At 40.5% G+C, this 27009-nt stretch overlaps 1 protein-coding gene across 4 annotated transcripts; it reads right to left on the bottom strand.

Annotated features, from left to right (window-relative positions):
* Window positions 1-465: 465 nt before the first annotated feature.
* On the bottom strand, window positions 466-27009 carry letm1 (leucine zipper-EF-hand containing transmembrane protein 1). Of its 4 annotated transcripts, none has more exons than XM_086273737.1 (15): window positions 26655-27009; window positions 21795-21852; window positions 21076-21565; window positions 16938-17081; window positions 16044-16181; window positions 15537-15740; window positions 15290-15409; window positions 14986-15117; window positions 14709-14867; window positions 14144-14272; window positions 13799-13831; window positions 12761-12895; window positions 12391-12584; window positions 9488-9644; window positions 466-5695 (listed from the first exon to the last, which is right to left on the bottom strand). In XM_086273737.1, exons 1-15 carry the CDS (start codon window positions 26737-26739, stop codon window positions 5543-5545), a joined length of 2331 nt encoding a protein of 776 aa, XP_086129863.1. In that variant the 5' UTR covers window positions 26740-27009; the 3' UTR covers window positions 466-5542. The 4 variants fall into 4 exon arrangements, with proteins under 4 accessions (XP_086129863.1, XP_086129864.1, XP_086129865.1 ...); XM_086273738.1 differs by having other exon boundaries at window positions 9488-9626; XM_086273739.1 differs by lacking the exon at window positions 13799-13831.

The following is a 27009-nucleotide window of genomic DNA, read 5'->3' as shown; positions in this document are numbered from 1 at the left end:
GATTTGTGTTTCTCTGTAGGCCATACTGCATAAGCCACGGTCACAGGACGGACATGTGCGACCTCTGACGTAACTCACTGGACATATTTTCTTTAACTGGCTCGTTATGATAATGTAGCTCGGGTTGCAGTGTTGGGATTTCACCATCACGCTCTGAATAAAATGGGGCTGACAGCAAAGATAAAAGCTAACAGTATAAGTGCATAGCTTAGCATTAAATGATACAGAACTCAAGGTTATATTTCAGATCTTGCAAGTAAAAATAAGATTTCACATGAGAACATGTGGCTCAGTCTAAAATCCCTTTAAAATAAATGTATATAACATGATGGTTTGGGGTGAGAAATAACAAAAAAAGGCTTCACCGAGCTTTACAGATGACACACAATGGCTAACATGTTGGTGTGGATGACTTAGAAAAGATAATGAGATGTAAAACGAAACAATAAAGAAATCAAACAAAAATGAGAAATCATAATTTATTCAAAACTTGTGATTCATTCTTTACATAAACACAAGATCTCAGTTACAAAGTGTTGTCATACATTTGAAATTCAACTAAAATCAAATACCCAGTCGTGAAAAAAAGGAAACTTTGATTCAATAAATAAATAACAGAAATGTTTTCAAGCAAACTGCAGCAGGCTATACGTGGATTATCTTTAACATATCAAAAACACCGTGTCACCGGGTAAGATTTTACACTGCAACGTCTCTGATTTCTGTCTTTTTTATTTGGTTTTCTTTTTTACAACTAGATTTCATAAAGTTCTTTGGGTTTTGTTTTTTTCCCCTCTCTGAGGTTTAATATCGTGTAAGCAGATTGTGGCCTTTCTGATGCTTTAAAACACATCGAAGATGAATTTTGGACTTGGTTTTTTTGTGTGTCTGTGTGTTCAGAAAGAAGCCAAAGTGCATTTTGGAGGTGACAAAGCTGTGAATTTGCCTTGGCATCCTCAGTTAGAGTCTGTGCTGAAAGATTGCCGTTTCGGACACAAACGATCCCAAAGCAATATCAATATCAATAAATTATCAATAAAGTTTGATCTTAAAAGGGGAGGCACTCCGCCTTCTTCTTGAACACAGCTTTAGAACAATTTTTAACCCTCGACATCATCAGTGCGATTTTTTTCCACCCAAAAAACTTAAATAAATTCATGATTGATACAAATTAAAACTCATATGCGAGTTTAGCTTTATTACAACCCTAACCCTTATACCAGAAGTTTCTGGCAACTACTTCAAGGTTCAGTCTTTACCGGGTTAATGGGTCTGGCTGCACTATGATTTAAAATATAGTGAAACACGTTTTCTACTTTTTAACCGAAAATACAGACAGAGCACATCCCCACTGCTTTACCCATTTCAGCTGCCCTTTCCCTCTTTACACAGACTGTACTCTTACATCCAGCACAAGAGAAAACTCGATTATAATTTACAAAAAGCAGCATATCGCTAATAATTAAAAAAAAGACTGGTGCAAAAAAAGAAGTGGGGGGAGGTGTTACTACAAGCTCATCAAACCCCAAACAGGAAGAGTAATACGATTATATCATCAAAAGAAGCCAAGTCCACAATGCTTTTTAGCTACTCTACCTGATAGCACAAAATATGTAGATTTTTGTCAGAAATTGACAAGAAAAACTAAACTGGTGGAATCAGCTTAGGCTAAAGAGCAAGCGTTCAGTCATTAAGGTTTAAGGTCGGCTTCCCAGTTCATCAGCTCGGATGACTTTAAATTAAAGATTTACAGCATACTGCTAACAAGCTGAAGCCACTTCTTCCACCTCAAAATGGGAGAAAAGAAAAAAATTGTCCTTTAAGCGTTTGTTCTTCTAAACCCAACACCCACAACTGAGCAGGAGTCTGAGAGGACGGTTTGTATTGTAGACATTCACACAGAGACGGCCAGTCAACACATACCAACTGCTTAAAAAAAAACGAATAGTGCATTTACACTGTGGCAATACTGTGCAGAGAACAGTCAACGTTAGTGACAGTGTGCTAAAAATCGGCTCACCTTTTTATTTCTCCTGAGTCACTTTCTTCTAAAATATCATGAGGGAACTAAATGAAGGAATAAAAGGTAAGAAATGAGCCTCGGCCTGGTTGGCAATGAAAATTTGCTGACACAAGCCTCGAGTCAAACTGCTTTCGCTGTCAACTGTATCTCTACACCTCCTTCTTTCTCAAAGACTGCAGTTTAAACAGCACAGCAGCCACAGACAAGGACATACAATCATTTGGGGAAGTGTTAGTTTGAGGGAAGTTTGAGTTTTCTTGAATTTATTTGAAGTTTTGACCAGCTTTCATATATTGCAATCATTTTGTGGTAATATGTAGGTTTTGAGATGTATTTTTTCACCCTTTTCCATCATCTTGGAATTTTAGAGTTGGCTAGACTGGTAGATATCCAGTTTGCTCCAATTGAGTATAAAGAATATGATCAAATCTTCCCACTGGTGAAGGTGGAACCAGTTTGTTTTTAGCTGTTTGCACATCAAAAGAAAGGGAAAAGTGGCTGATTATCTGCTTGTTGACTAGTCGGGTGTCTTTGGCTAAACTGAAGCTCCGTGCATTTAGTAAAACATGGCAAAAATCATGTTAAAGGTAAAAAATAAGCTCCCAGGAGCGCTCTGTGCAACTGCACATTACTGACATCAATCTGCATTTCAGCAATGACTGCAACGCATTAAAGGTCCCTGTCGATTTCAACCCTTTCTGGACCTGCACAGGAACCCTGTGTATTGATCTCCATCAGTCTTACACTCTGGTATTAGTCTCTTTCCCCTTCTCTGACCTTTGACCCTCTGTCCCAAACAGGGCCAGTCGTGCTGATATACAAAGTGCTCCTCAGAGTTCACCCTTGTCAGGCGGGAGGGGTGACACAAACACCACGCTCTCCTGCCGAGTGTAAACGAGACGTTGTCACAACGTTCTTTTAAAGTGTTTACACTGGCTGCGGATTTATGCAGCGCACGGCGTGCCATGTCCCGCCGGAGCGTCTCTAACCTAAACACAACCCTCTAGTGGAGCTGGCTTTGGCCCATGTATGGGACGAGTGTTTACCCCGCACCCATCAGTCTGACTGGTCCCAGGCGAAGCAGAGCCTTTGCTCCGCCAGGCAGCACTGGATGCGAGCTGGGACGATGCCCGATGGAAGATGAACAAGCTCTTAAACTTCCACGTGTAGGACGGCGGATTCTGGGAATGGATTAAATGAAGCGTTGTCCACTCAGCATTATCTTAAGTACCACTCCGTCACCCTCGTTTACACCCGAGTTCTTCTCTGATTATGCAGGAGGAACACCAGAGCGGCGGCAAAGACCGTAAACTAGGTCAGCTCATCAGACAGAGGCGGCTGGAGGCGTTACGGTGGGTTCACGCGGCACCCGCGTGTGGCTGGACAGGAAGCCAGTTATGTGAGAAATTCACCAGCGGTCAAAGAAGCAATCAGATTTTTGGATTTCATCACTACCAAGAGTTTTTATCTGAGGTTATTAGATACATCTGTCTGAAATTCTTCTATTTGATCCCTTTTCCCCCATGAATCAGTTCATTAAGATTACATTTCACATCATTTAGATGTCAGAAATGTCAACGTGTCTTCAAAATGCTGCATAATAATGATAATTAGACAGAAAAAAAATATTTATCAAATACTGTCAGCACCATTAATGGTTAGGGAATCAAATGTCATTATTATACATATTTGTTTTCCATTCATTTATTAGAGGGATTAGCGAACTGGAAACATGAGGTTGGAGTCTTCTAGGGGGCATTTTCCTCACTCTATTTTAAGTTTTTAGGAAGCACCAATAAGCAAAATAATAATTAACTGCACCCCTGATCGAAATGTGCAGTTAGCATTGTTTAAAATTTCATTGAAAAGCTGATGCAGTGTGAACACAGAATGGGATATGTGGATAGGTAGCAGGACATATTTAATCATCTAAAATCATCACACAGCCCTGAGGAATCTTGTTTACATACTACGTACATTCATGGCTACAGTGCAAAGAACAAAAAAGGAAAAAAAAGACAGGACTAAAATTTTAAATTCATCCAAATTTGTTCAGAATTAAATTATTATGCAAATCGAAAACGTCACAACTCCGTTAAATTCTTAAAAATCCTCAGAAATAAATATGCAGTGTTATAAGAACCATAAAATTTGTGTGATAAGAAGGCCACTTTGCATTTAAACGATGACAACTACGACACAACTCATGAACTCATCTATCGCCTGAGCGGACGATTTCCAGACTAATTACTGCAAAATGAATCTCTTACTTTCCTAAACTTTGCCGTCCCCAGTATCGTTTGTTGGGTTTGCGTGCTTCGGTAGAAATCAACAAGGAACATTTAAAGCCTTAGCGACGGATAACGAAGGCTGCTCTGAGAGAGCGAACAAGCAAAACATCATAGCTGCTAAAACGCTACAACAACAACAGCATCTCAATATCCAAACTGAAGGGCGAACACGAACCCAACGAAGGACCATTCGGGGACAGCCCAACTGACTTGTCACAGCAGCATCAGACGCATTTAATTGGTGGCTTCTGTCCCTACACTGATCCTACACAGTTTAAATCCATCTTTGCTGTTTTGTCTGATGACTTTAGGAGTACCTCGAATGTGCTATTAATGCATCTCAGTGCAACTTTGGCATTAAATAAAGAGCTACGAGTGAAGATCTATGAAGAGCTGCACTAAATGTACTTTTTCCCCATTTGTGAGTGCAAAATGTAAAGAAATTGCAGTACTATAGTTTTGGTTTTCATGGAAAAAGTTTGATGTCCTATCTAAGAAAAACCTAAATAGTTTTTAGCATATAATCGCTAGAAGCCCCTTTTTAAAATGGATTGTTTTTAACCTGTAATTTCAACATGTTTTGAGTATTTTTGTGTTGTTTCCAATACCAATAACATCTTTGGTTGCAGCCACCGTTATAGCCAGCGATAAGCTACCTGCCCAAGTACAACTTAAAAAAACTTTACAAACAGGTATGAGGTGATTAAATAAAATATAAGAGGAAATAAAGTGAGCGGAATGACAGAAATGACAATGTTGACTGTGCAAAGTTCGGAAATGATCGCTCATTTCTCCGAGATGATGACATGAACGAACTGAAAGGCAAGACGGTTCACCTACAACTTTAAATAACACGTCTGATAACACATTTCCCAAACCATTTTTCCGATTAGCTTTCAATTCCATGTCACTGTGCTCCCTGCACTGATAAATACTGAAGTAAAACTACCACACATCTTACTTAATTTTTTAACATGACAGAAATTTAGTTTCTTGTTGAATTTGTACATTTTAAAAGGCAACAAGCCTTCTCTGAAGATTTCTTATTTTTTATTTTTAGGAGCTCAATTTGTAGCAGAATGACATTTTCAGAAGAAGGCAGCTGTTACCTTGCGGTTCTCGACCTCTCCAGATCAACCTGGTGTCCAGAGTCCTCTATGACCAGATACCAGTCACAATGGAGAGTGCTCATTTTTTACAAACACTCGTGTCTCTGAAGCAAAATGAGTTAACTTTTGAGTGTGGCTGCCTGTTCCTTCTCTGCCTTCTCTTTGGCCTTTTCCTTCCCCATCAGCTTCTCCTCTTTCTGAAGCATCACCATGATGTCGGCCACCTGTGAGGTGGAGATGTCGATGTCCTCCTTGTCGATCAGTTCCACTACCTGAAAAAAAACAAACATTTTTTGTTTAAAACCACAGAATAGAAGACAATTGAAGACACGTGGAGGATATACATGCACATAACAATACCCTCAACTTTTGATGATGCTTATAAAGCGCTATTGTACTTATGGGAAAGACCAGAATGTTTTGGTGAGACTCAAACAAAGCGAAGTATTTTGGATGTAGAAATTACAGGATACTATGTTTTTGTGTGTTGACACTATTTTGGACGCCTCCATTCTGTCCTGGTTTATAGCCTCCCATTAGTTTCCATTACATCTTTTAAAGGCTTGTATGATGAAATGGGCTGGAGATATTTTAGGTTAAACATAAACATGCCATACATTTGAAATGTTTTTAACAAGCGAGACTCTTTGAGTTTGTTCATTTTAAAGCATATCAAACCTCTAGAAACACATTAAGACTGTGGTATGTTTTTTAAAAGCAAAAGTAAAAACGGTGTATAAAACACATGTATTTGGCAGTCAAGTTGGCAACATGACCACAGTGATGTTAAAAATAAAATAAAATCCCTCCAAACAGAAACTGCAGGCGCTGAAAAATCAAGCCAACAGTAGATACCAAAGAGTGCAGTTCTTCAAATGGCCACTAGAGGTTGGTATAATTTATGAATCAGATTAATCTTTTTTGTTTGTTTGTTTATTTTTTATAAAAACTGCAGTTCCTTGTGGCATGCTGGATAGCAGCTCCAAGGCCAAATTCGGATCGATGATGACCCATTTTCCTCCTGCCAGTGATCAAAGTCGATCACACCTGCGCTTAAGGACTGATCAGGGAGTTACAGTGGGGCAAAAAAGTATTTAGTCAGCCACCGATTGTGCAAGTTCCCCCACTTAAAATGATGACAGAGGTCAGTAATTTGCACCAGAGGTACACTTCAACTGTGAGAGACAGAATGTGAAAAAAAAATCCATGAATCCACATGGTAGGATTTGTAAAGAATTTATTCGTAAATCAGGGTGGAAAATAAGTATTTGGTCACCTCAAACAAGGAAAATCTCTGGCTCTCACAGACCTGTAACGTCTTCTGTAAGATGCTTTTCTGTCCCCCACTCATTACCTGTATGAATGGCACCTGTTTGAACTCATCATCTGTATAAAAGACACCTGTCCACAGCCTCAAACAGTCAGACTCCAAACTCCGCCATGGCCAAGACCAAAGAGCTTTCGAAGGACACCAGGAAAAGTATTGTAGACCTGCACCAGACTGGGAAGAGTGAATCTACAATAGGCAAGCAGCTTGGTGTGAAAAAATCAACTGTGGGAGCAATCATCAGAAAATGGAAGACATACAGGACCACTGATGATCTCCCTCGATCTGGGGCTCCACGCAAGATCTCATCCCGTGGGGTCAAAATGATCATGAGAACGGTGAGCAAAGATCCCAGAACCACACGGGGGGACCTGGTGAATGACCTGCAGAGAGCTGGGACCAAAGTAACAAAGGTCACCATCAGTAACACACTACAACGGCAGGGAATCAAATCCCGCAGTGCCAGACGTGTTCCGCTGCTGAAGCCAGTGCATGTCCAGGCCCGTCTGAAGTTTGCCAGAGAGCACATGGATGATACAGCAGAGGATTGGGAGAATGTCATGTGGTCAGATGAAACCAAAGTAGAACTTTTTGGTATAAACTCAACTCGTCGTGTTTGGAGGAAGAAGAATACTGAGTTGCATCCCAAGAACACCATACCTACTGTGAAGCATGGGGGTGGAAACATCATGCTATGGGGCTGTTTTTCTGCCAAGGGGACAGGACGACTGATCCGTGTTAAGGACAGAATGAATGGGGCCATGTATCGTGAGATTTTGAGCCAAAACCTCCTTCCATCAGTGAGAACTTTGAAGATGAAACGAGGCTGGGTCTTCCAACATGACAATGATCCAAAACACACCGCCCGGGCAACAAAGGAGTGGCTCCGTAAGAAGCATTTGAAAGTCCTGGAGTGGCCTAGCCAGTCTCCAGACCTCAACCCCATAGAAAATCTGTGGCGGGAGTTGAAAGTCCGTGTTGCTCGGCGACAGCCCCAAAACATCACTGCTCTCGAGAAGATCTGCATGGAGGAATGGGCCAAAATACCAGCTACTGTGTGTGCAAACCTGGTAAAGACCTATAGTAAACGTTGGACCTCTGTTATTGCCAACAAAGGTTATGTTACAAAGTATTGAGTTGTATTTTTGTTATTGACCAAATACTTATTTTCCACCCTGATTTACGAATAAATTCTTTACAAATCCTACCATGTGGATTCATGGATTTTTTTTTCACATTCTGGCTCTCACAGTTGAAGTGTACCTCTGGTGCAAATTACTGACCTCTGTCATCATTTTAGGTGGGGGAACTTGCACAATCGGTGGCTGACTAAATACTTTTTTGCCCCACTGTACCTGGCCATGGATCCAAAATGCTAATTCAATAATCTCTTAGCAATTTAGCTTGGAATAGAATAGAATCCTTTAATTGTCCCACATGGGGAAATTTGGTTGTAACAGCAGGAAAAAACAAAAAACAAAAAACAGGACACAGAACAGAAACACACAAAATTTTTACATATTTACATCCTGGACAATAGTTACCAAAACAGAGTACTGTACAGTTGTTCTTACACTGTGTTAGATAATGCTGAAAAATGCAGTTTGTCAACAAACTGCTCCTGTATGATTAGAAAGTGTTGGACCAACTTTACCAACACATGCTTTTATTTCAACTCGGCTCGACTACTGTAAGCACTGTATATTGGAGTCAGCCAAGGATCTCTTGCACGTCTTCAGTTCAAAATGCTGCTGCCCGCCTCTTAACTGGCATGAACTGTCCTCTCTCCACTGGCTTCCTGTTCATGACAGAATTAATTCCTAACGCTGGTTTATAAATGGTCTTGCTCCCCCCATACCTTTCCCAGTTACTTCAGCCTTATATTCCCGGACCCTTAGGTCAGCCGACCAGCTGCTGTTGGTTGTCCCAAAATCTAGGCTAAAACATGGAGGAGAACGAGCCTTTTCAATTATGGCTCCAAAACTTTAGAATACGCTGCCTTTAAATATTAGACCGGCATCTTTGCTTCCTGTTTTTAAATTTTGAAAACTCACCTTTTTTCTATAGCGTTTAGACTGGTGTGAGTTGATATGTTTATTATGCGTTTATGTGAGTGTCAGTGTTTTTTTTATCTTGTTTTCTTACCCCTTTGTTTCTGTACAGCACTTTGGGCAAACTTTCTGTTTTTAAATGTGCTATATGAATAAGTGAAATCAGCCGCTGCTGAACTTCAACAGGTAACAAAGTGATGAGCATTCAGGCTGCAGTCTCCGTTTCTACCTGTTCATGTGTCTACAGTAGAATCACCGTGACGATCGCTTTAAAGTCTCTTTGTGTTGGTTTTAATCTTGTATTTGTGTTGTTGGCTTTGTGTTTATACTAGGATCTGGAACTCTAGCCTGCAGGCTTATATTGTTAAATAGTAATTATGAGACAGTTTCAGATCATTTTACAGAGTAACATGACATGAACGTAACGAGTGTCTTTAACCTGGGTGTGGTTCAGTATCGCACTGCATTACTTTAAAGAAAAGTGTTCTGTGCAATAATTACTTTTTGAGTAATGAACACTGATCACAACAAAGACGGGACATACCTCCAACATGCACAAACATTTGAGCACTCAGCATTTTGCATGTATGTAATATTATTGATATGATATTGATAATGAAATCGAAATTGCTAAATTCTTATCATTTCCCATCCCTAACAATGTTCCTCATAGCAGATCAACTCACTTTGATGACGTCGTCGATGTCAATCTTCCCGTCCTTGTTGTCGTCGAGAGCCTCGGCGATGCTCTGCAGCTTGTGCTCGGGAATGTTCTGGATCTGTCGCATGATGTTGATGAGCTCGTCGATGCTGACCAGGTTCTCCCTAAAGGTATAGAACAGACTGTATACAGGAAACGGTTACCAGGTTTGACGGGACGTAAAATGTGGTGGAGAAGTCTAGGGTCAACAGGCTGCATTCAAGGTTCCCAAAAAAATCAGCAAAAAAAAAAACACACCAATCAAAAAAATTTGGTGCAATTTGTCATAACGGCAGGATTAATTGAATTTGATTTAGTTAAACGCATTTATTCATGCTGAATGCAGCATATTTGTTTTAAACTAATTTCTTTAAGCTGCCCTATGATAGAAACAGAAGCTTACATGCCAAATAATGTCCAATACATCCTTTTTTTTAAGATTTCGGAGACTTTCGTACAGTCTGAACAAACATCAAACATTTCCAATCATTTTATTTTAATTAAATGTGATTTAATTCATTAAATAGGTTAAAAAAGAAAACAAAAAAAACAACATTTAGCACGTCTGAAGCACAGCAACCACATGTAGCGAGCAGAAATGGAAGCTGAGAATAAGATGAGAGCAGTGTTTGATCCTTTATTGCACCGTTTCAGCATCTGAAAAACCATGCTAGCATGTTACAAGCAAGCAAATGGCGGTTTACCCCAGTTTTGCTTACCTCTTGGCACCGCTATATTTAGCAAAGAATAATCTGTAAAATTTCAAATGAATTAGGGACTCAATTTAGTCAAAACGACTGAAAACGACATTAAAAAGGTATTATTCACTTTTGAGGGGGGGAAACCTTTTGTTCCCTTTGTTATCTCCACCACCATTTTACAGTAACACTAATGATGATGATGATGAAGATGGTGATGATGACAATGAAGATGATAAAGTTATCAATTACAAAGACAAGCTATGTTAGATACACTGATACATGTCATGAAGCATTTGGGTCAATGATCCATAAGCAACATTTTGATGTTTTCATCCTGTTGTCATTGTGTTTACCTGCTGATATAAAGTATAAACATGTTACAAGTGTTGCTTTAAAAATCAAGGAAATGTAATCTGAAGAAGATCAAAGTACTAAAGGCCAGACTGTGCAGCTTAATTTGTTTAGCTTGATTTAACTGATGCGGACTCTACTAAAATCAACTTGTTTAACTTTTACAAACAGGAAAGATGTACTCTATCCCATCAGATATATGCTAACAGTGAGTCTGTCTATGCAGTCACAAGCCAACGCGAACGGCGCTCTTCATTAAAAGGTTGCTTGTGGATCCTTCACTTTCAAAAGCTTCATGGCTTTTACAGACTAGCACACACATGCAGCTGCAAAACCATCAGAGCGGTCTAGTTCAACAGCAGTTGGAGCACATTGATCACTTTAGCCTCGCTAACTGATATTTTGCATATAAAAGGATAGATACAGATGTCAGTAGCCAATCTTTGTGTTGTATCAAGAGCTTTTGTTTGCTCTGAATATAAAATATTCAAAGAGTGATGAAGAGCTGAAAGACTTATAGTCTTTCTATAGAATGGTAAAATAACATTTTACTATGATTTATCTGTTTAACCAAACCACAAGTGGGAATAAATAACTTAAAGTTATTCATTTCATAAGCCCGGTTGGCTGTTAATACGATTGAGGCGTCTCACTGTGGGGAACGCTCGGTCAGCATTGTCCTTAGAAGCTTCTATCAACACTCCAGCAGGGGCAGCCCTCTTTTTTAAAAACAAATTAAATCATTTCTCATTCATTCAGCCTACCTGAGCAACCTAAAATAGATAAACTGGGTCAGGCAGCTGTGGTGAGAGCTAGAGTGATCTGGCTAGTGTAGTGGTTAGCGCTTATGCTACTGAGCCATGTGGCAATAATGCAATTAGCTTGGCCAGCTAGCTATTGTGCTAGGTACGAGGTGGCAGCTAACACGCTCCAAAGCCTAACTCTATGGCAAAGTCTAGTCTGTTAGGAAGATGTGAGCCAGTGACCAAGGTGTTAGCTTACTCAGGTAGCGCATTAAGCTAGCACTCAGGTTAGCAAGAAGAATTTGAATGAAAGACAAAATGTGTCAAAGGGAACAGGATGGTTGTTATTTGACGCAAGTGTCACAGCTGCCAGTCTATACTGGCTGAACTAATGATGTAGAGCAAGGGTGTCAAATGTAATCGGCCCACCAAAGACGCCAATCTGGCCCTGGTCTCTGGAAAATGTGAAGGGAGGGGTAAATTTTGGACGTTTAACTGTATTTTCACAAGTTTTGCGGCATTTTCTACTAATATAGACCACGCCCCCTGCCATTCATACTACACTACAGTAAATCAGAGATAGATGAACATGAAATGACACAAAGTTACCATTTTCACTATGTACTATAGAAATTTTGGATTTTTACAGTGAGTTTACTGTAACAAAAAATAAAAAATAGACACCGTGGATCAAGATCAAAGTGGGCTGTATGTGGCCCACCATGTAAAAGCATGTAGAGGCGTCTGAGGACAAGACTGAGGGAGCGTTCTGCACAATAAGACACCAAAATGAAAAACAATTATAGAAACAAAATAAATAAACTGAAAAAACATAAGTATTAGTCATTAGTAAAATTGTTATTTTGAACTTCGGCATTAAGCCGGAATTTAAAATGGGTGCTTAGTAACAAAGCAGGTAAATAAATTTCTTAGATGTTGAATTATTCATCTGCAGGGCAAAACTATCATGACGCCAAGTTCCCTGAAATCAAAGAGTCCCCCAGTGAAAGCAGTTACACGTGACAGATCCAATTCTGTCTAATGCTATACGGCAGCTTCTCTCACTGAAGCTGTTATGGCTGCTGTTTTCTTACCCAACAGGTGGGGTGGATCCACTGTCCATCTGTCCATCCAGGATGACCTTGTCCTTCTCCAGCTCCAGGATGATCTTGTCAATGCGACCGATCATACGGTTCACCCTCTTAGAAAGCCGCTGGCTGGCCTTTGACTCCTCTATGGCCTTCTCCTGACCAGTCTTGGAGAGCTCCTTTTTTATCTCCTCCAGATCCTGGAAAACAGGGCACAGATGCAAATTTTGCACACACAAAAAAAACGCCGAAACAACCACATAAAACAAGCCAAAGAAGTTCGAGCATTACAAATTAAGGTAAAACTGCTTAAAAAAAATTAGGCCTGATTGGCAATAAATCATTAAATTTGTCCATTGAAGCCAAAATAAGGCACCTCATTGTACTCCTGGACATCATCCTTCAGCTCTTCCAGCTCCTCTTTCTCCAGAGTCAGCAGTTTCTTCTGCTCCTTCAGCTTTGAGCAGGCATCACTCAGCAGGTCAATCTCTTCCTTGGTGATCTCCTCTGCCTGGAAGTTATTAAAAAAAAAAAAGAAAAGAAGAAAATATAAACATATGTTCTTTTAAATCAAGACAACCTAATCTGAAGTTCACAAAAAAGTTACTTTTTTAGATTGTGAATTATTACCACAGCCACGTGGTAGATGGGAGCAAGATGGGTGTATACCACTACATGAACCAGGTCAAACACTGTCTTCACTTAGCACGTATAACATGTGGATTTGATACAAAACAAACCCTAAAACAACTAAATATAAGTGGTAAAAGAGGGAAACTGGCAGGCATAGTGGGATACTCCACATAAAAAAACAACTGTGGCACTACAAAGGTTTTTAGTTAAGGATGGAAATGTTACACGGCTTGAAGGACTGACGAGGGGAGGTCCGTGTAGACGTGGGCCAAACAGCATCTCTTTAAGAAATTTCAAAAATAAAAGTAATGAGTGGGAATTTTTATAAGTTAGAAAGTGCAGACAAATACTCACCACAGGTTATTAGCGCAATTTGGCCTAAATATATGGACGTTTGTATTTGCTGTTTTAAATTTTTTTTTAAAAGAAAAGAAAAAATAAATTTCACATTCAGAAAATACAACTTCCTCCGAGTCTTTATAACAGGTCTGAAACTGGAATCTGTACGATTTTCATCCCAAAGCTGAACCTGCCCTCGCTACACTGTTGTTGCTCTCATCTGCAAGCACTAAGCAGTTACTGGTTTATGTCAGCATCAATGTTGTCGTGAATATGGACAGTACTTCCTCTAACTCTGATTATGTTCTCAGTCTTGGGGAAAAAACATGCTAGTGCTGTTTAACCCACATCTGGATCTGCTCAGAGGAAGACCAGACACCATAGGTTCAGGGATAGAACAAGTATCAGGGATCATTTGGGAGGAGGTGTTAATAAAGCCAACCTGGAAACGCAGAAACCTCTGCCACTGCTCAAACTGCATGGTACAGAATGAAAAGGCAGCAACAAGTGAGTGAAAAAAAAAACAACAACATCAGGATATGATACAATCAATGCAAATCTCTTCTGTTGTCTGAAATTAAAGCTCCAGGTAAAGGAAACTATACAACATGATATTACGTGTAGTAGAAAACTGGATGTGTGCAGCACATGAGGCAGGTTTAGAGGGTTAAACTGAAAAGCTTTATTAGAATTCTGACTTTAAGTCAAATATTATATAAATGCATAAAAATATTAAACATGTAACAGAATAAATAAAATAAATGTTATCATCTATTACTAACTTTACCTTGAGTCCCTCTATAATGGGTGCGGTGTCCTTCAGTGTCTCTGAATCGGCTGCCTTTTCGGCTTTAGATGAAGCTGGCTCGGCCTCACTGCGCTTCATCCTCTCTGCTTGAAGCTCTGGTTCACCCTCCTGCAGAAAACAGAGCATGGTTCAAACCCTATAGCAACACCTATAGAAACAACACTGCAAACGACTGCAGGAAGCCTTCAGCTTTAAGGGAGATGTGTCCTTGTTGCAGTAGTTAGGGTTAGGCAGTTAGTTTTTCTTGTGAGAAAGTTGCAGATTTAGAGTTAATCCAATCATGTGGAATATTACAGAAACCTTTTGATTTCTCTAAGCTGAAGCTTCAATGAAAAACAAAGAGCACATCATTCTACCTGAAAACTCACGACTGTGTAGCAAAAGCATGGCCTCTAAGGCTTGGTCAGACTCTTTTAAGGTCTTTTGGTAATAATAACTTTATCTTAAACTGGCTCATAAAGTCTGTCAGTTTGTTGGCACTGGTATCAAAGACTTAAATAGCACCTGGCCTAAACACTGAACAGACATCATACAGAGTCAGTACCCTGGCAGCCTTCTCTGCAGCATCAGCCAGCCTCTCCATCTCTCGGTCCTTGTTGTCCTGCCGTATGGCTGCCTCCTCCTGAAGCATGGTCTCCAGTTTGGTCTTGTTATCCACTTTGGAGAGCTCCAACTCCGCCGCCATTAACTGGGCCTCTTTGGTCTGGAAAAGCAAGCAGAGGGCAGGATATTCGCCTGTATTCCAGTATTGACCGAGGCTGCGTGTTGAGCTTAAAGTACTGCCTGCAACTTTATATCCCAGCTCTGTACTGTTTACATACCACCATTTCAGGAAGTGTTTGCAGCGTGGTTTTCAGCTGGTCTGCAGGAGACAGGGTATCTGGGAGGTACATGGCTCGAGACAAAAGCAGCAGAGAGGTGGGGATCTGCTGGTTGAGATGCAGCTCCAACCACTACCAGAGTCAAACACAACATTACAGAGGTTATTACAAATATGCACTCAAACATACATCTTAAGAGTTTCACCCCTGATGCCATTCCTGAAGTCTCCAGACGGTCAAACCTCTACTTTATTTTTACAGTGAATAATGAAAAATGCCCCCATCTGTCTGCTGTTGTCGTTACCTGGCCGAGTTGTTCTCTTAGTCGTTCTTCTGTGACTCCCAGAGATCTCATCCCTCTGACACGACACGCTGCCTGCACTTCGTTCACATTCAGGCTTTCCACCCCCTCCTCTGCTATCAGCTGATAAACACAGAGAAGAGGTCACACAGAGTCAGCGGCCAGTGTCGCTGCATTCACCCGGGTGCTGCCGTGTGCTCAGACATAAAACAACAGGTTTATTTTTCCTTTTAACCACAGAGATTCGTACCTTGTCGTCTGCGCGGATGGCCCTCAGCTTCATAATGAGCTGGAAGCGGAGGAAGTTGTTGGTCCCAATTGACTGGAGCTCCAGGAGACGACAGAGCGCCACGAGCTGAGGTCGAGTCAGGTTGTCCAGCGTCAGCTCGTCCTCAAACAGTTTGGAGAACTTTATGATCTGCTCATTACTGGGACGCTCCCCAGAGTCCCGGATCTATAGTAATGAGAAGATCAGGGCTTGTAAAAAGTTTAAATGAGACCAGGTTTACATGCAAAAGATGTACTGCTGTTCTCCCGTGCAAAGAATAATCCATGAAATGAATATAGTCAGTGAAAGCATGTAGTAACAAGAAAATACAGAAGAAATACTTAAATTTCCACTATAAACGCTCTTAATGGTAATCAACTGGTCACAACTCTGTTTTAAATAAAAATAAATTAATATTTTCACCACCAGAGAGCAGCAATGAGCTTTTTATTCTCCTCATTTCACACTGCTCGGTGTTAGAAAGCAGACCTTTTGGAAGAAGGTGGAGAATTCCTCCGTCACGTCGCCTTTTGCTGCCTTATTCCTCAGAGCGATCTCCTCAATGGTGTCCTGCAAGAACTTGGCCATCTCCAGTTTGACCCTCAGCTCCTTTTTCAACCTCTCCTCCTAAAAAGCAAGAGGTTACAAATTCAGTTTGCTTAAAAGCACTACAGTAAATCCCACTCAAATGATGTTAGCACTGATGGTGAGACATATGAGGACCAACACAGTCTGAATCTCTACAGTCCGCTTGCGTTCAAGGCTGGAACGGATAGTTGAATCCACAGCAGACAAACTGTTTCAAACGTTTTTTTGTCAAATACAATTTTGATGACTGGAACCAGCTTCTAAAAGAAAAGTTTTCTTTATCACACAGGACAGAACGCAGGTTACCTCCACCAAGGAGGTCATGTTTTTGTAAGTGTGGGTTTTACCGTCTGTGAACAAGCTTGAAAAGTTTTGAATGGATTGTGATAAAACTTTGTAGAGGTAGCTCACATCCACCCAGGTGTTCACTGTCAACTAATGATTTATTAGGGGAAAATTGTCTCATAACTTAGACACTGTGATCCTTACCAGTGGTTTCTATTGCCAACATATAGAAACTACTTTATAAAGACTTAAAATATCAAGTCAAGACCTGGTCAAGCTCAACAGATTGGTCAAAGTGATAAAAATGTCATATAGGGCTATTTAAGACTGTTACTGTCATAGTCTAGATTAGATAACCATCTAAATAACAACTTAAGTACATGTATAATATTCCTGAATAATACAACTACATATGACATACAGTTCCAATCACAATATTTAGCAAACCCAGCATCGTGGAGCTAAAAATAAATACAATAAATAAATAATCAACCACCCATTTCTACTTACCTTCTTTGTCTGTGTCTCAAAGGTGGACGGCAGCATGTTGGGGAAGAGTTTCAGAGCTACAGGAAGCAGGAACTCCATGAAGGGAACGATGATAAACACCAGGAAAGGAAGAAGTCTGAAGACATCAGCACATGTTCTGAGAAACTGAAAGGAAATTTAAAAAAGGAAATAATATCAGCAAATGGGACAGATCTGTGTAAACTGATGGAATCTTTAAGTGAGACTATGTTAGCACTCCCGTTTGGATTTTCAAAAGAGCCGTTGTCTCATTAGGATCCACGTGGGAGCCCATAGTATCATTTTGTGTTGCTGCAATGATGCATGCATGATTTTTTTACCATTGAGATTTGATGTGTTTTTAAAGTGCTCTCATATTTTTTAAAGATTTTTCTTTCTTTTCTTTTTTTTTTTAAAACATGGAGGGTACAGGAAAAAAAAGTGCCATTCATTCCCACCATTGTAGTTCATATCTGCCACCAGCAGAGGGCAGCAGCAATGCACAAACTGTGTGAAAATGTTGATTTCATCTTTTATTCTCTCCTTACAATCGCCCCTCTAATAAGTTTCAAAAGTCAGCACTTCCAAGCCCACCTCTATACATCCCCCGTCCACTCACACAGTATTTGCATGGAGCCATAGAGCAAAGGGAACATTTGGCCTCACAAGGCTCTAAAACTGTCCATTTGATCCAACAGGAAGCACATTTGTTCAGCGCAGACCCGAACAATCCCGAGAGCACAGAAGCACTTGGCCAACACTGGCTGACTTCATTGTACGGCTGTCCAAACGTGGCTCGCTGACCATCCAGGACACAATTCCAGCGAACCGTCTACAGAAACAGCACAGAGGGGAAAAGGCCAAAAACACGAGTCCTCCTTTCTCCGCTCTTCCCACCTGCATGTCAGTGGGCCAGTAGGGTGAAGGATTTAGGCCAGCCCGAGTGAAAAGGCCTTTGTCTGCAGGCCCATTGACATGTATATCATCTCCCAGAGTTCCACATCAAAGAAGGGAGGAGGGGGTGAGACACGTTCAAATGGAGGGAGCCTTAAATGGGAGGCCTGGGTATTGTAAGGGAATATGAAAGGAGGAGATTAAGGAGGCAAAGCCAGTCCAGGTTAGATGAATGGCATGTAGACGGGTTTGGGACGTGAACTCTGAGGGAGCCTGCTCCATTTGAAAAGGTGCAGATGGGGTCATAGTGTGGGCTTAATGGGGGGAAGCTGCGGTCATCCTCTGCACTGACCTGCGACCATTAGCATTCCACTGAGGCTTTATATCCCAGCTGCTTTAACATAATCACAATGAAGTCAGTTAATGAATGTGTATACTGTAGGGCTCAGTGTTATGGTGTATGACGCATACATATCTCTGAATTTGAATATTAAAGAAGCGACTTTAAAAAAAAAAGATTGGTCTTCACTTAAGAGTTTTGTAAAACAGGTTACATCACATCATTTCACAGAATGACACACCCTACTGAACTTCTGTGTAAGTGGATATTGAGAAACATGTCGTAAAATGACTCTGCAGCGACGGCTGTAAAATCTCTGCATGTCCATAACTTTCTCCTGCACGCTTTAACACGAATAATCAAATAACAATGAATCTGAATCACAGTTTCATCTGAATTTACAATCAAGTGTAACAAGGCAAATGGGTCATTTCGTTTTTTTAAATGGGAATTTTCAACAAAATTTCAACAAAATTTTCAACAAAATTAAAATAAATGTATAATGGCAGATTCCCAAGTATCAGTTTAAGGGTTTCTTTTAAGTTGGACATAAAGCAGTGAGTGAAATGTGAATTTGGCCACATATTAAAATAAGAACATGGAAGGATTCCCAGACAAGATCTCATTACATCACACAGTTAATACCTTTGTATCAAATCTATGTCTAGGTGTGTTGTAACCACAAACCCCTCTAATACCCTGCCACATAGCCTCTGCTGTTACCCGATGTGCACCTCCCTGGAAATGTATCAACACATCTCATAACACAGGCCGCAACTTTTGTGATTGGCCTACGTTTGATTCCCGTTTTTGAATTAATCAGTGAGAGAATAACAATCACCACATTTCATGGATGTCAGCAAATTCCTGGGGGAACATAGCCAAAGCTATCAAACTGAACGTGAGGGAATACACAGAGTGGAAAAACCTGAAGAAAATACGTTTGCCTGACCGCAACAAAGAGCTGGGTCGCCGTCGGCCACTTGCGTAGGCTACGTTGCTCTACAAAGATTCCCTGCAGAAGTCTAAATTAGTCACTAAGAAGCATTTGCAACTCGCCAATTATGTCACCTAAATCTGCACCATCCTGTGCTGCTGGATTGGAGGTAACAGTACATAAGTGTGAACTGAGCTGACCTGCCCACCTTCCTTGAAATGACACCTGTGTGTGCCAGAACCTTTGGCAGATTACCGAACCGGGCCTCAGTCCAGACAGCGAATCGCGCTGCCGTGGATTCCGAGCAGCTTGTCTCATCAGAAATATTTGCATTACTTCACACAAATCCTACATTTCTCATGCAGTATACTCGTGAAGTCATTTTAATAACTGGAATATATTCTGTATTAAAACAAAACTGTGTAAATAATCGAATTTATCATATTTTTAATACCATGTCCTGTTGCACAGAATTTATCAACAACAGCTGCGTTAGGGATTTGTTGTGAAAGTCACAACAAAATGAGAGATGTAGGCTGAGTGCAGAGATGGGATGAATCTGGTACGCGAGGTAAAGCTTCTTCCTGAAGAGCTTTAATGAAAAGGCACAATCTGCCCGGCGCCTGATGAGTAAACACAGCGTGCGGCCCGTTTCCATAATTGATCCCATTAGGATTGAGAGGCTATGGATAAAACGGTATAGAACAAGATGTCTGAGCTGTCAGGCTTGAATCGGTGCTCAGTCATCGCTGATCTCTTAAACTCACGTCGGTTATCCTCAGTGGAAACTCTGAGCCGGACTAGAAAAAGAATCGTTTCCTTTCACTGGAAGCACTAAAAACTTTCATTTACTTGTTACTGAGCAACGTTTGAACGCTTCTTCATATTCTGCTGTTAATGATCCTGAGCTCTGTAGCTCTGTTACTACTGATACACCTGATCATGAGGCAGGAGAAACCTTTAAAACACGAGCCTCTTTTTAGCATTATCTAAATAAGCTTACATTAGCTGTGTTAGTGGGCTCAATTCACATTCTTGAAACTGACATTACTGTGTTAAAGACAAGCTAAAGCTTGTTCCAGGTGAAAAAAGGAAACTGTTTGCTGACTGGAGGTTGGCATTAATTCTTGCTCTGGGCTACAGAAAGAAGGCATATTTCAATGTGGAAATGCTGGATCTTGTAGCTTCTACAAACAATTTTTCATTTAATAAACACACTTTTGTGCTACTCTGAGTTTGGTATAAATTAAAAAGATCTTAGGCTTAAATATTTACCCTCAGGGGCTGGAAACTAAACTGCAGCAGCCCACACACACACAGAGGTGTGTGTGTGTTACCAGTGCAGAGACAGAGAGAGCAATCACCAGGGAAAACCCTTCCTTTCACCTACATTTTTGTTCACTAACTGAATCAAAGTATAGCCTGCACTGGGATTCTGGTATGACTGTGTAGTACAAATGTAATCTTCACTTCACTTTTATAGATTTGGTAATGTCTTCTCATATCTGTGACATATGGCATACATTCCAGGCATTAAATCTGCTCATTCCAGCAGAAATCAGCAGGTTTTTACATTTCTGCATGACCGCGAAAGAATTACATGCTTTATGTGAATGTTTGAGAAAAGAAAAAGAAAAAAAAAAAAAAAAAAAAAAGGTCAGTGAGCCCACTTTCAAACTATTTCCAATGATCACACTGAAATCTTTTGCAAGGTTTTAAAAGAACATTCATTCCTGAAAAACTATTAAAGATTAAATGTTTGCTGCCCTTTCTTACCATTAAACTAAATCAGGATCTGTAATTCGGGACAGATACATTAAAAAAATGTCTAATTTAAAAATGTAAACCCCAACCGGCACCAGACCCTGCAGCAGACAAAGCCTGGCAGCACCCAAAGCAGTAACAATCTCTCCACAATGTAGCTTCTACAGAAATGACAATGTCTTGCAGCCACACTGTGCAACACTCACCTGTCTCCTCTCACGGCGAGACAGAGGATGTCCGTTCAGCACCCTCCAGAACATCCGCCCAGCAATGGTGGTATCGATCCAAAGCAGCCTGAAGCCATGGTAGTAGTGCTTGATTTCATCTACAACCCGCTGTCGGAGCGTCCTTCGGACAGGCTCTGCGTCCAGTGTCGGGCTGTACACCGGCCCTCCTTCCTCCAGCTTCTTCTTATCCTTTAACGAACGCAGCGACTTCTCCACCTTGGAGTCATCCCATCTCCTCCTCGTGGTATGTATCCACCTGACACCAGAGATATCTCGCGGTCGTACTATCGTCCATTGGGGCCCCACTCCGACCGCAGGGTACATTGAAGAGGAAGCGCCCGACGCAAAAGCGCTCAGACACCGCTGTGTGTCTGAGCTCTGACAGGGACCCACAAATTCATCTGACACGGGCAAGGAAGGACCGAACGAAGAGACCTGAGCCAAGCTGCCGAGTCGGAGCCCATCAGGTCTGAGGACACAGAGCAAAGAGTTTCAGGACCCAAAGTTTATATCAAGTCTTGGACAAAATATAAAGCAGCATTTGAAATGGATGACTTCCTATAAAAAAGGAATAGAGTGTAATTTACAGGGAGGCACAAAAAAACAAAATTAAAATAGAATTTCACCTGAACATGCTGATAGATCTTAATTTGCATATCATACAACACATTTTGGATCATTTGGTTTAATTGCCTTACTTTTGACTGGAAAGTGTGAAGGCTGTGCAGCTGAAATAGGAACCCTCTTGTAATTTCCCTGTAAGAAAGAAGAAAATACGATTAAAGCAGGTGTGTCCTTGGGGGGAAAAAAAGCCTTCGGACACACACACACACACACACACACACACACACACAGTGTATATTGGTTTTATGAACGTCCCAGAAGCAAATCAGCACCTGCTCATCGGCAGTTATCTGCAGCTCCAACGCATTTATGCAGATTTTCTTAATAAACTGATAATCATACTAGCAAAAACACACTGTGCTTAAAACTAGTCATGCAATAACATCAATCATCAAACTTTGTGTCCTTTGCAATCGCCTGTTCAGGAATACCCATAAAAGTCAATTCACCTTGAGGTTGCCCTTTTATTATTTTGGGGGGACGCTTTAGTATATACATAAAAAGTTAGTTTTTGCTATGGCCACATGTTTTGTTTTGTTTTTAAATATTCTGCTCTTATGTATTTGTCTGTACAGAACCGCCTTGAAGTCGCTCAGTCTTCTGTAAATATCTTTCCACTGATCTTTCTTGGGTGGCTAATTATTCACACCCTCAGCGAGGCCCACAGCAGGGTTCACAGACCACTACAGTGATATGCATGCAGCTAGAAGGTGGAGTGGTGAGACACTTCTAACCAATCACACCAGAGCCGAGGGCTCGGTCACGCCCCTTTTCTAGCTCTCACATGGCCGGCTGGAGTGAGCCCAGCATGGCCCAGCTGAACATGAGGCTGTGGCCTGCAGCCAGGAGGACAGAGAGTTTACTGGAACAGTTTCACCTTTGTGGCTTAGCGGTCATCTACAGTAGCACAGAGAGAAAACCCTGGAAATACAGTGGACAACTCAACTCTCCAGCATGTCCCCAGGCTACACAGCACTGCTGTCTTTTCCGTGTTCGAATCCCCCTGGGGGTTTTATGGTTTTGGTTTCGCATTCAAACACTGCAAATACAATGAAATTCATTCTCCAAAAATTAGTTGAAAGAAATAAAAAGACAAACAGAGCTTTCTATTCCAGGTTTCTCTTACTTATGATGACGATATGAAATTGTGTACTCTCAGATAATTTGCTTTTTCCTTTCATTTTTGTTTTTGTGGTGATGTGATCGCAGACAGTTGCATAGCTGCATACTGTAAAATCCTTATTAAAGCAGAAGTAAGAAAACTGCTGATAGAAGCTTTCCTGCATTAACTGTAGGAATAAACCTTCATTAAGCCTGGGCTGTTAGTTAAAATGAATAGAATATGGTGAAGTTAGGACATGTTAGGACATGTTACACTAAAGTAACCAATCATGAAACCATAACCTGGGAATAACAATATATTGAATATTGATTTGTTCAATCAAAAGGTGTGAGGCCAACTGATTGGTTGACTGGTTTACCAACTGGATCGTCCGAAAAGAAAAATCAGGGAAACTATAAGAAGATTTACATCACCGCCTCAAGGACGATGCTTAGAGACTAATCCTGGCCACATTGATCCGGCTCATTCAGCTTCAAAGCCAAAGGATAATTAGCGAATTAACAAATATATCGATACCAGAAACCATGACCAGAAACTCTGATTGGAGTGATGACAAATGGGAGGCCACAAAGCTTTTCACACACATAAGAACTTTACAGAGATCCTATAGAAGCAACACAAGCGCAGCAAGAGAGAAACAAATTGCACCAATCCCAACCGGTTCCCCCCACCAAAAGGCCACAGCCATGGTTAGTCAACACTGTTTAAGTCCATCCATCTAATTTTGTTTACACTGAATACACCGGCCCCCCCAAGTAGGTTAGACTTTATGCACATGTTGCTGAGACAACCAATCCAACAACTGCTGTGAAGAACTGCAAGATCCATGCTCCAACAAATCTTAAACTAATTTTTAATGCACATTTAGAAAACAGGAGTCTGCTGTCGTTCTTTAGAGCGACAGCAGACTGTGTGCAAACAAAACCGAAGTTTGAAACATAGAGTTGAAATGCTCGACCCTCTGATTATACAGTACCCACAAAAATGTAAATATTCAATCACAGTGAATGCTAGTGCAGAGATAATGAACACTGGCATTGTGTAAATGTGTAAATCAATAACAGTGTACGTGTACCTCACTATGTTTGTCTATGACGGTCACAAAGGACTGCAGGCTGGTCAATGCTCAGTAGAGGTGGGGATCACCATACATCCCACGATACGATATTATTGCAATTTTTTTTTAAATATTTTGCGATATTCAGATTCTGTACATAAAGGTAAACTTTATCAATATTCATTTTATCTAATATCAAAGCCTCGCACTCAGTCTTTCTCTCATTTCAGTCAGTTTTATTGTTGACAAACTGAACGGTTTGTATTACAGTCTAGTCCAACTTAACTGAATGCAACCATCTGGTACAATTATAGCTATTCTGAACTATGCAATTTATGAAAACTATGCAGCCCATTCAGCAACTGAAGAATTTGAAAGTAAATTAAAACAAAATATAATTTTACATTAAATAAAAAAAGTTTTAAACTTAATTAAAATAAAACATGTCTTAAATTAAAATAAGTAAACTGTCATGTTTATTGCTGCCAAAAAACAAGTTAAACACATTTGGACAGTGAAGGAATGTCAGGATTCTTGCTCAGAAAAAGGAGCTGATCAACATGCTCTGAAGTCAGAGAGTTCCAGTCCACAAAAACTTTTTTTGTAACAAAATATCGATTTCTGCTGTCCCTGTATCGATACATTATTAGCAAACAAAATATCACGATACTACACAGTATCGATTTTTTCCCCCACCCCTAATGCTCAGCCATCACAGCACGACAGAAAGCTCAATCTGCAGCTCCAGGTCACTATTATTACAGATCTTAAACTTGAAAGATTTTCAGAACTCTACTTATTAATACGTAGATTCAACCATACTACATGAATACTCCTGTACTCATTTTCACACATGATTAGACAGGAATATCAGTTGTCTCAGGTGAGGTTATAAAAGGCACTGACCTTTCTTCATGGAAAGCAATTTATCTGATAATCTGGGCCTAAAGCCAAGAGCACAGTCTCAGTCAGTCCACCGCAGACAGGCAAATCCCCATTATGACCCTCTCATCTATTTATACCCCCAGGCTCAGTGCAATGAGAAAAAACATCACCTTAACATCTCTAATGCCTGCTGTGGTACACCTATTAACTTTAAAGCCACAAGCACACAGACATATCAGCTGCTATGATTCCTTTAATATTATATTAGTCCTAAGAGCGATTTCATTACATTGAATTTCTTTAATTTATAAACTTGTGAGATGAAATATCTTATTTTAGAAGCATCTATGTGACTAAGTCTCAGTACACTAATTGGTGCACTTTTCATGTCTTTGTTGAATACGTTTAGAATCACAGAGCACAGGCTGGGAAAAGGAAGTAAACCAGTATGCTAGAAACATCTGCGATTTGAGGATGTGAGATTAAAACTGCAGCAGCAGACGGTCCACTGTGCTCTCTGCAGACATCTCTTTGCAAACTTTCTTTAAAAAATGCTTTAGGACCTGATTATTATTCTACAACAAACCAGAGACCACGCTCCCTGGAAATACCAGACAAAACATTGACAAATGCCAACATTTCGCAGTTGAATCAAGAAATCCCAGAAACGCTGATGAACTGAAACACCAACTACAGGAAGGTTGTTGCTACTACTAAAAGGTCAAAAGTTCACTTGTGTCCACCAGTCTGCCTCTTGAGTGTTTATTCATGGAAATACACGGGAAAGCTAAACTGTGTGTGTGTTATTAGTTTGCCAGACTGTGTTTGTGTATCATTTCACTTGGAGAAACATCAGACCACATTTCATAATTGATCATGACAAAAGTCCTGGTAATTCTGAAGGGGTCACAGTTTTTTTTCTTGCAACTTTAAGGGGACATTGCATTTTGCATATTGCAGTATTGGGGCATTAGTGTCCTCTATACTGTAAAAAAAAATCCATTATAGCTAAACAGTCACGATGCCTTGGATTTTATATTCAAAAAGATTAAAAAAGGAGAGCTAGAATGACATAATCGATTATAGCAAAATCTATCCCAAACAGAAAATGCAATCGTCATATTACCCACCTCAAATTAATCAACCACAGAAAACTAGTCAATGCTGATTTTACTCATAATCAGCTGTATAAAACTGACTATTTGCTATTTTCATCTGCCAAATCACTCTGCGGCTTCAAAGTTGTGAAATATTGAGCAAGGCTAAAACAAACTGGCCTCAATCGTGAAAGTAAAGCAAGACACTTGAATCAACTAAGTGAAATCATCATAACACACAACAGAAATATAGTCTCATGTATCCACAGATCCTACTTCTTTCACTAGCGAACTAGGGTACCATAGCAACGAGCATCTGCTCAAACGTGTGTGTGTGTGTGTGTGTGTGTGTGTGTGTGTGTGTGTGTGTGTGTGTGTGTGTGTGTGTGTGTGTGTAAGTGTGTAACCAGGTTGCCTTCAGATAACCAAGTTAAAAAAATTATATTGCCAGGTTGTCCTCAGATAACCTAAACCCTTGGTTACGCTTCGCTTAGAGTGTATCACTCCGATACTTCCATCGCTGTGATACACTCTCGGTACAATTTATTCTTACAGACTCGTTTCAAATCGGTAGCTTAAAAGAATGAATGAGCGCCCGGAGTGTGATGAGTAGTCAGGTGTTTATTCCTGAAACCGGGGCCAGGACCACCTACCCTATGTAAAGGACCCTTCTAGATGCTAATATCAACAAGCTAATTGTTAGCGTTATTTGGTCAACACTGGCAGAGTAAACAGCAAGCTAGGCAGTAACAAACCAACACAGAAACCTTACCTTTGCCTTTCCTGAATTCATTCTTTAGGGATCGAGACGTTTTCATTAAAGGTGCCCGAGATCTTGTAAACAGGATTAACGCCATGCTTTCAGTATGCAAGTGGTTATCTTCACCTTAAGTTAGAAGGTAGCTATCGGGTTAGCGAGCTACTGCTTTTTCGAGAAGTCGAAACGGAAAGGCCTCTAACTTGGTACATATAACTGACAATTCCTTAGATCGATTTAACAAGCCAGGCCGCATATATAACTGCAGATGGGAAAATTTAGCTCCATGTCATGCCTTCCCTGTTACGCATATGACAGCTAGCCGGGCCAGGGTAACATAATGACGTCAAACCGTGCGGCAGCGATTAAA

Source organism: Aulonocara sp. 'chitande type north' Nkhata Bay, linkage group LG19 (assembly GCF_057382095.1).
Source record: "Aulonocara sp. 'chitande type north' Nkhata Bay isolate Kocher_YH1m ecotype deep benthic linkage group LG19, A_spYH_male_GT1.1, whole genome shotgun sequence".
In the NCBI taxonomy this organism is placed as follows: Eukaryota; Metazoa; Chordata; class Actinopteri; order Cichliformes; family Cichlidae; genus Aulonocara; species Aulonocara sp. 'chitande type north' Nkhata Bay.
This window is presented reverse-complemented; position numbering and strand designations above follow the sequence as displayed.

Coding starts and splice junctions, on each gene's coding strand:
- letm1 (XM_086273737.1), bottom strand. CDS start 26,739: ATGGCGTTAATCCTGTTTACAAGATCTCGGGCACCTTTAATGAAAACG. Junction 15,741..16,043: donor TCTCCACCTTCTTCCAAAAG/GTCTGCTTTCTA, acceptor TCATTACTATAG/ATCCGGGACTCTGGGGAGCG. Junction 12,896..13,798: donor AGAGGTTTCTGCGTTTCCAG/GTTGGCTTTATT, acceptor AATAACTTCCAG/GCAGAGGAGATCACCAAGGA.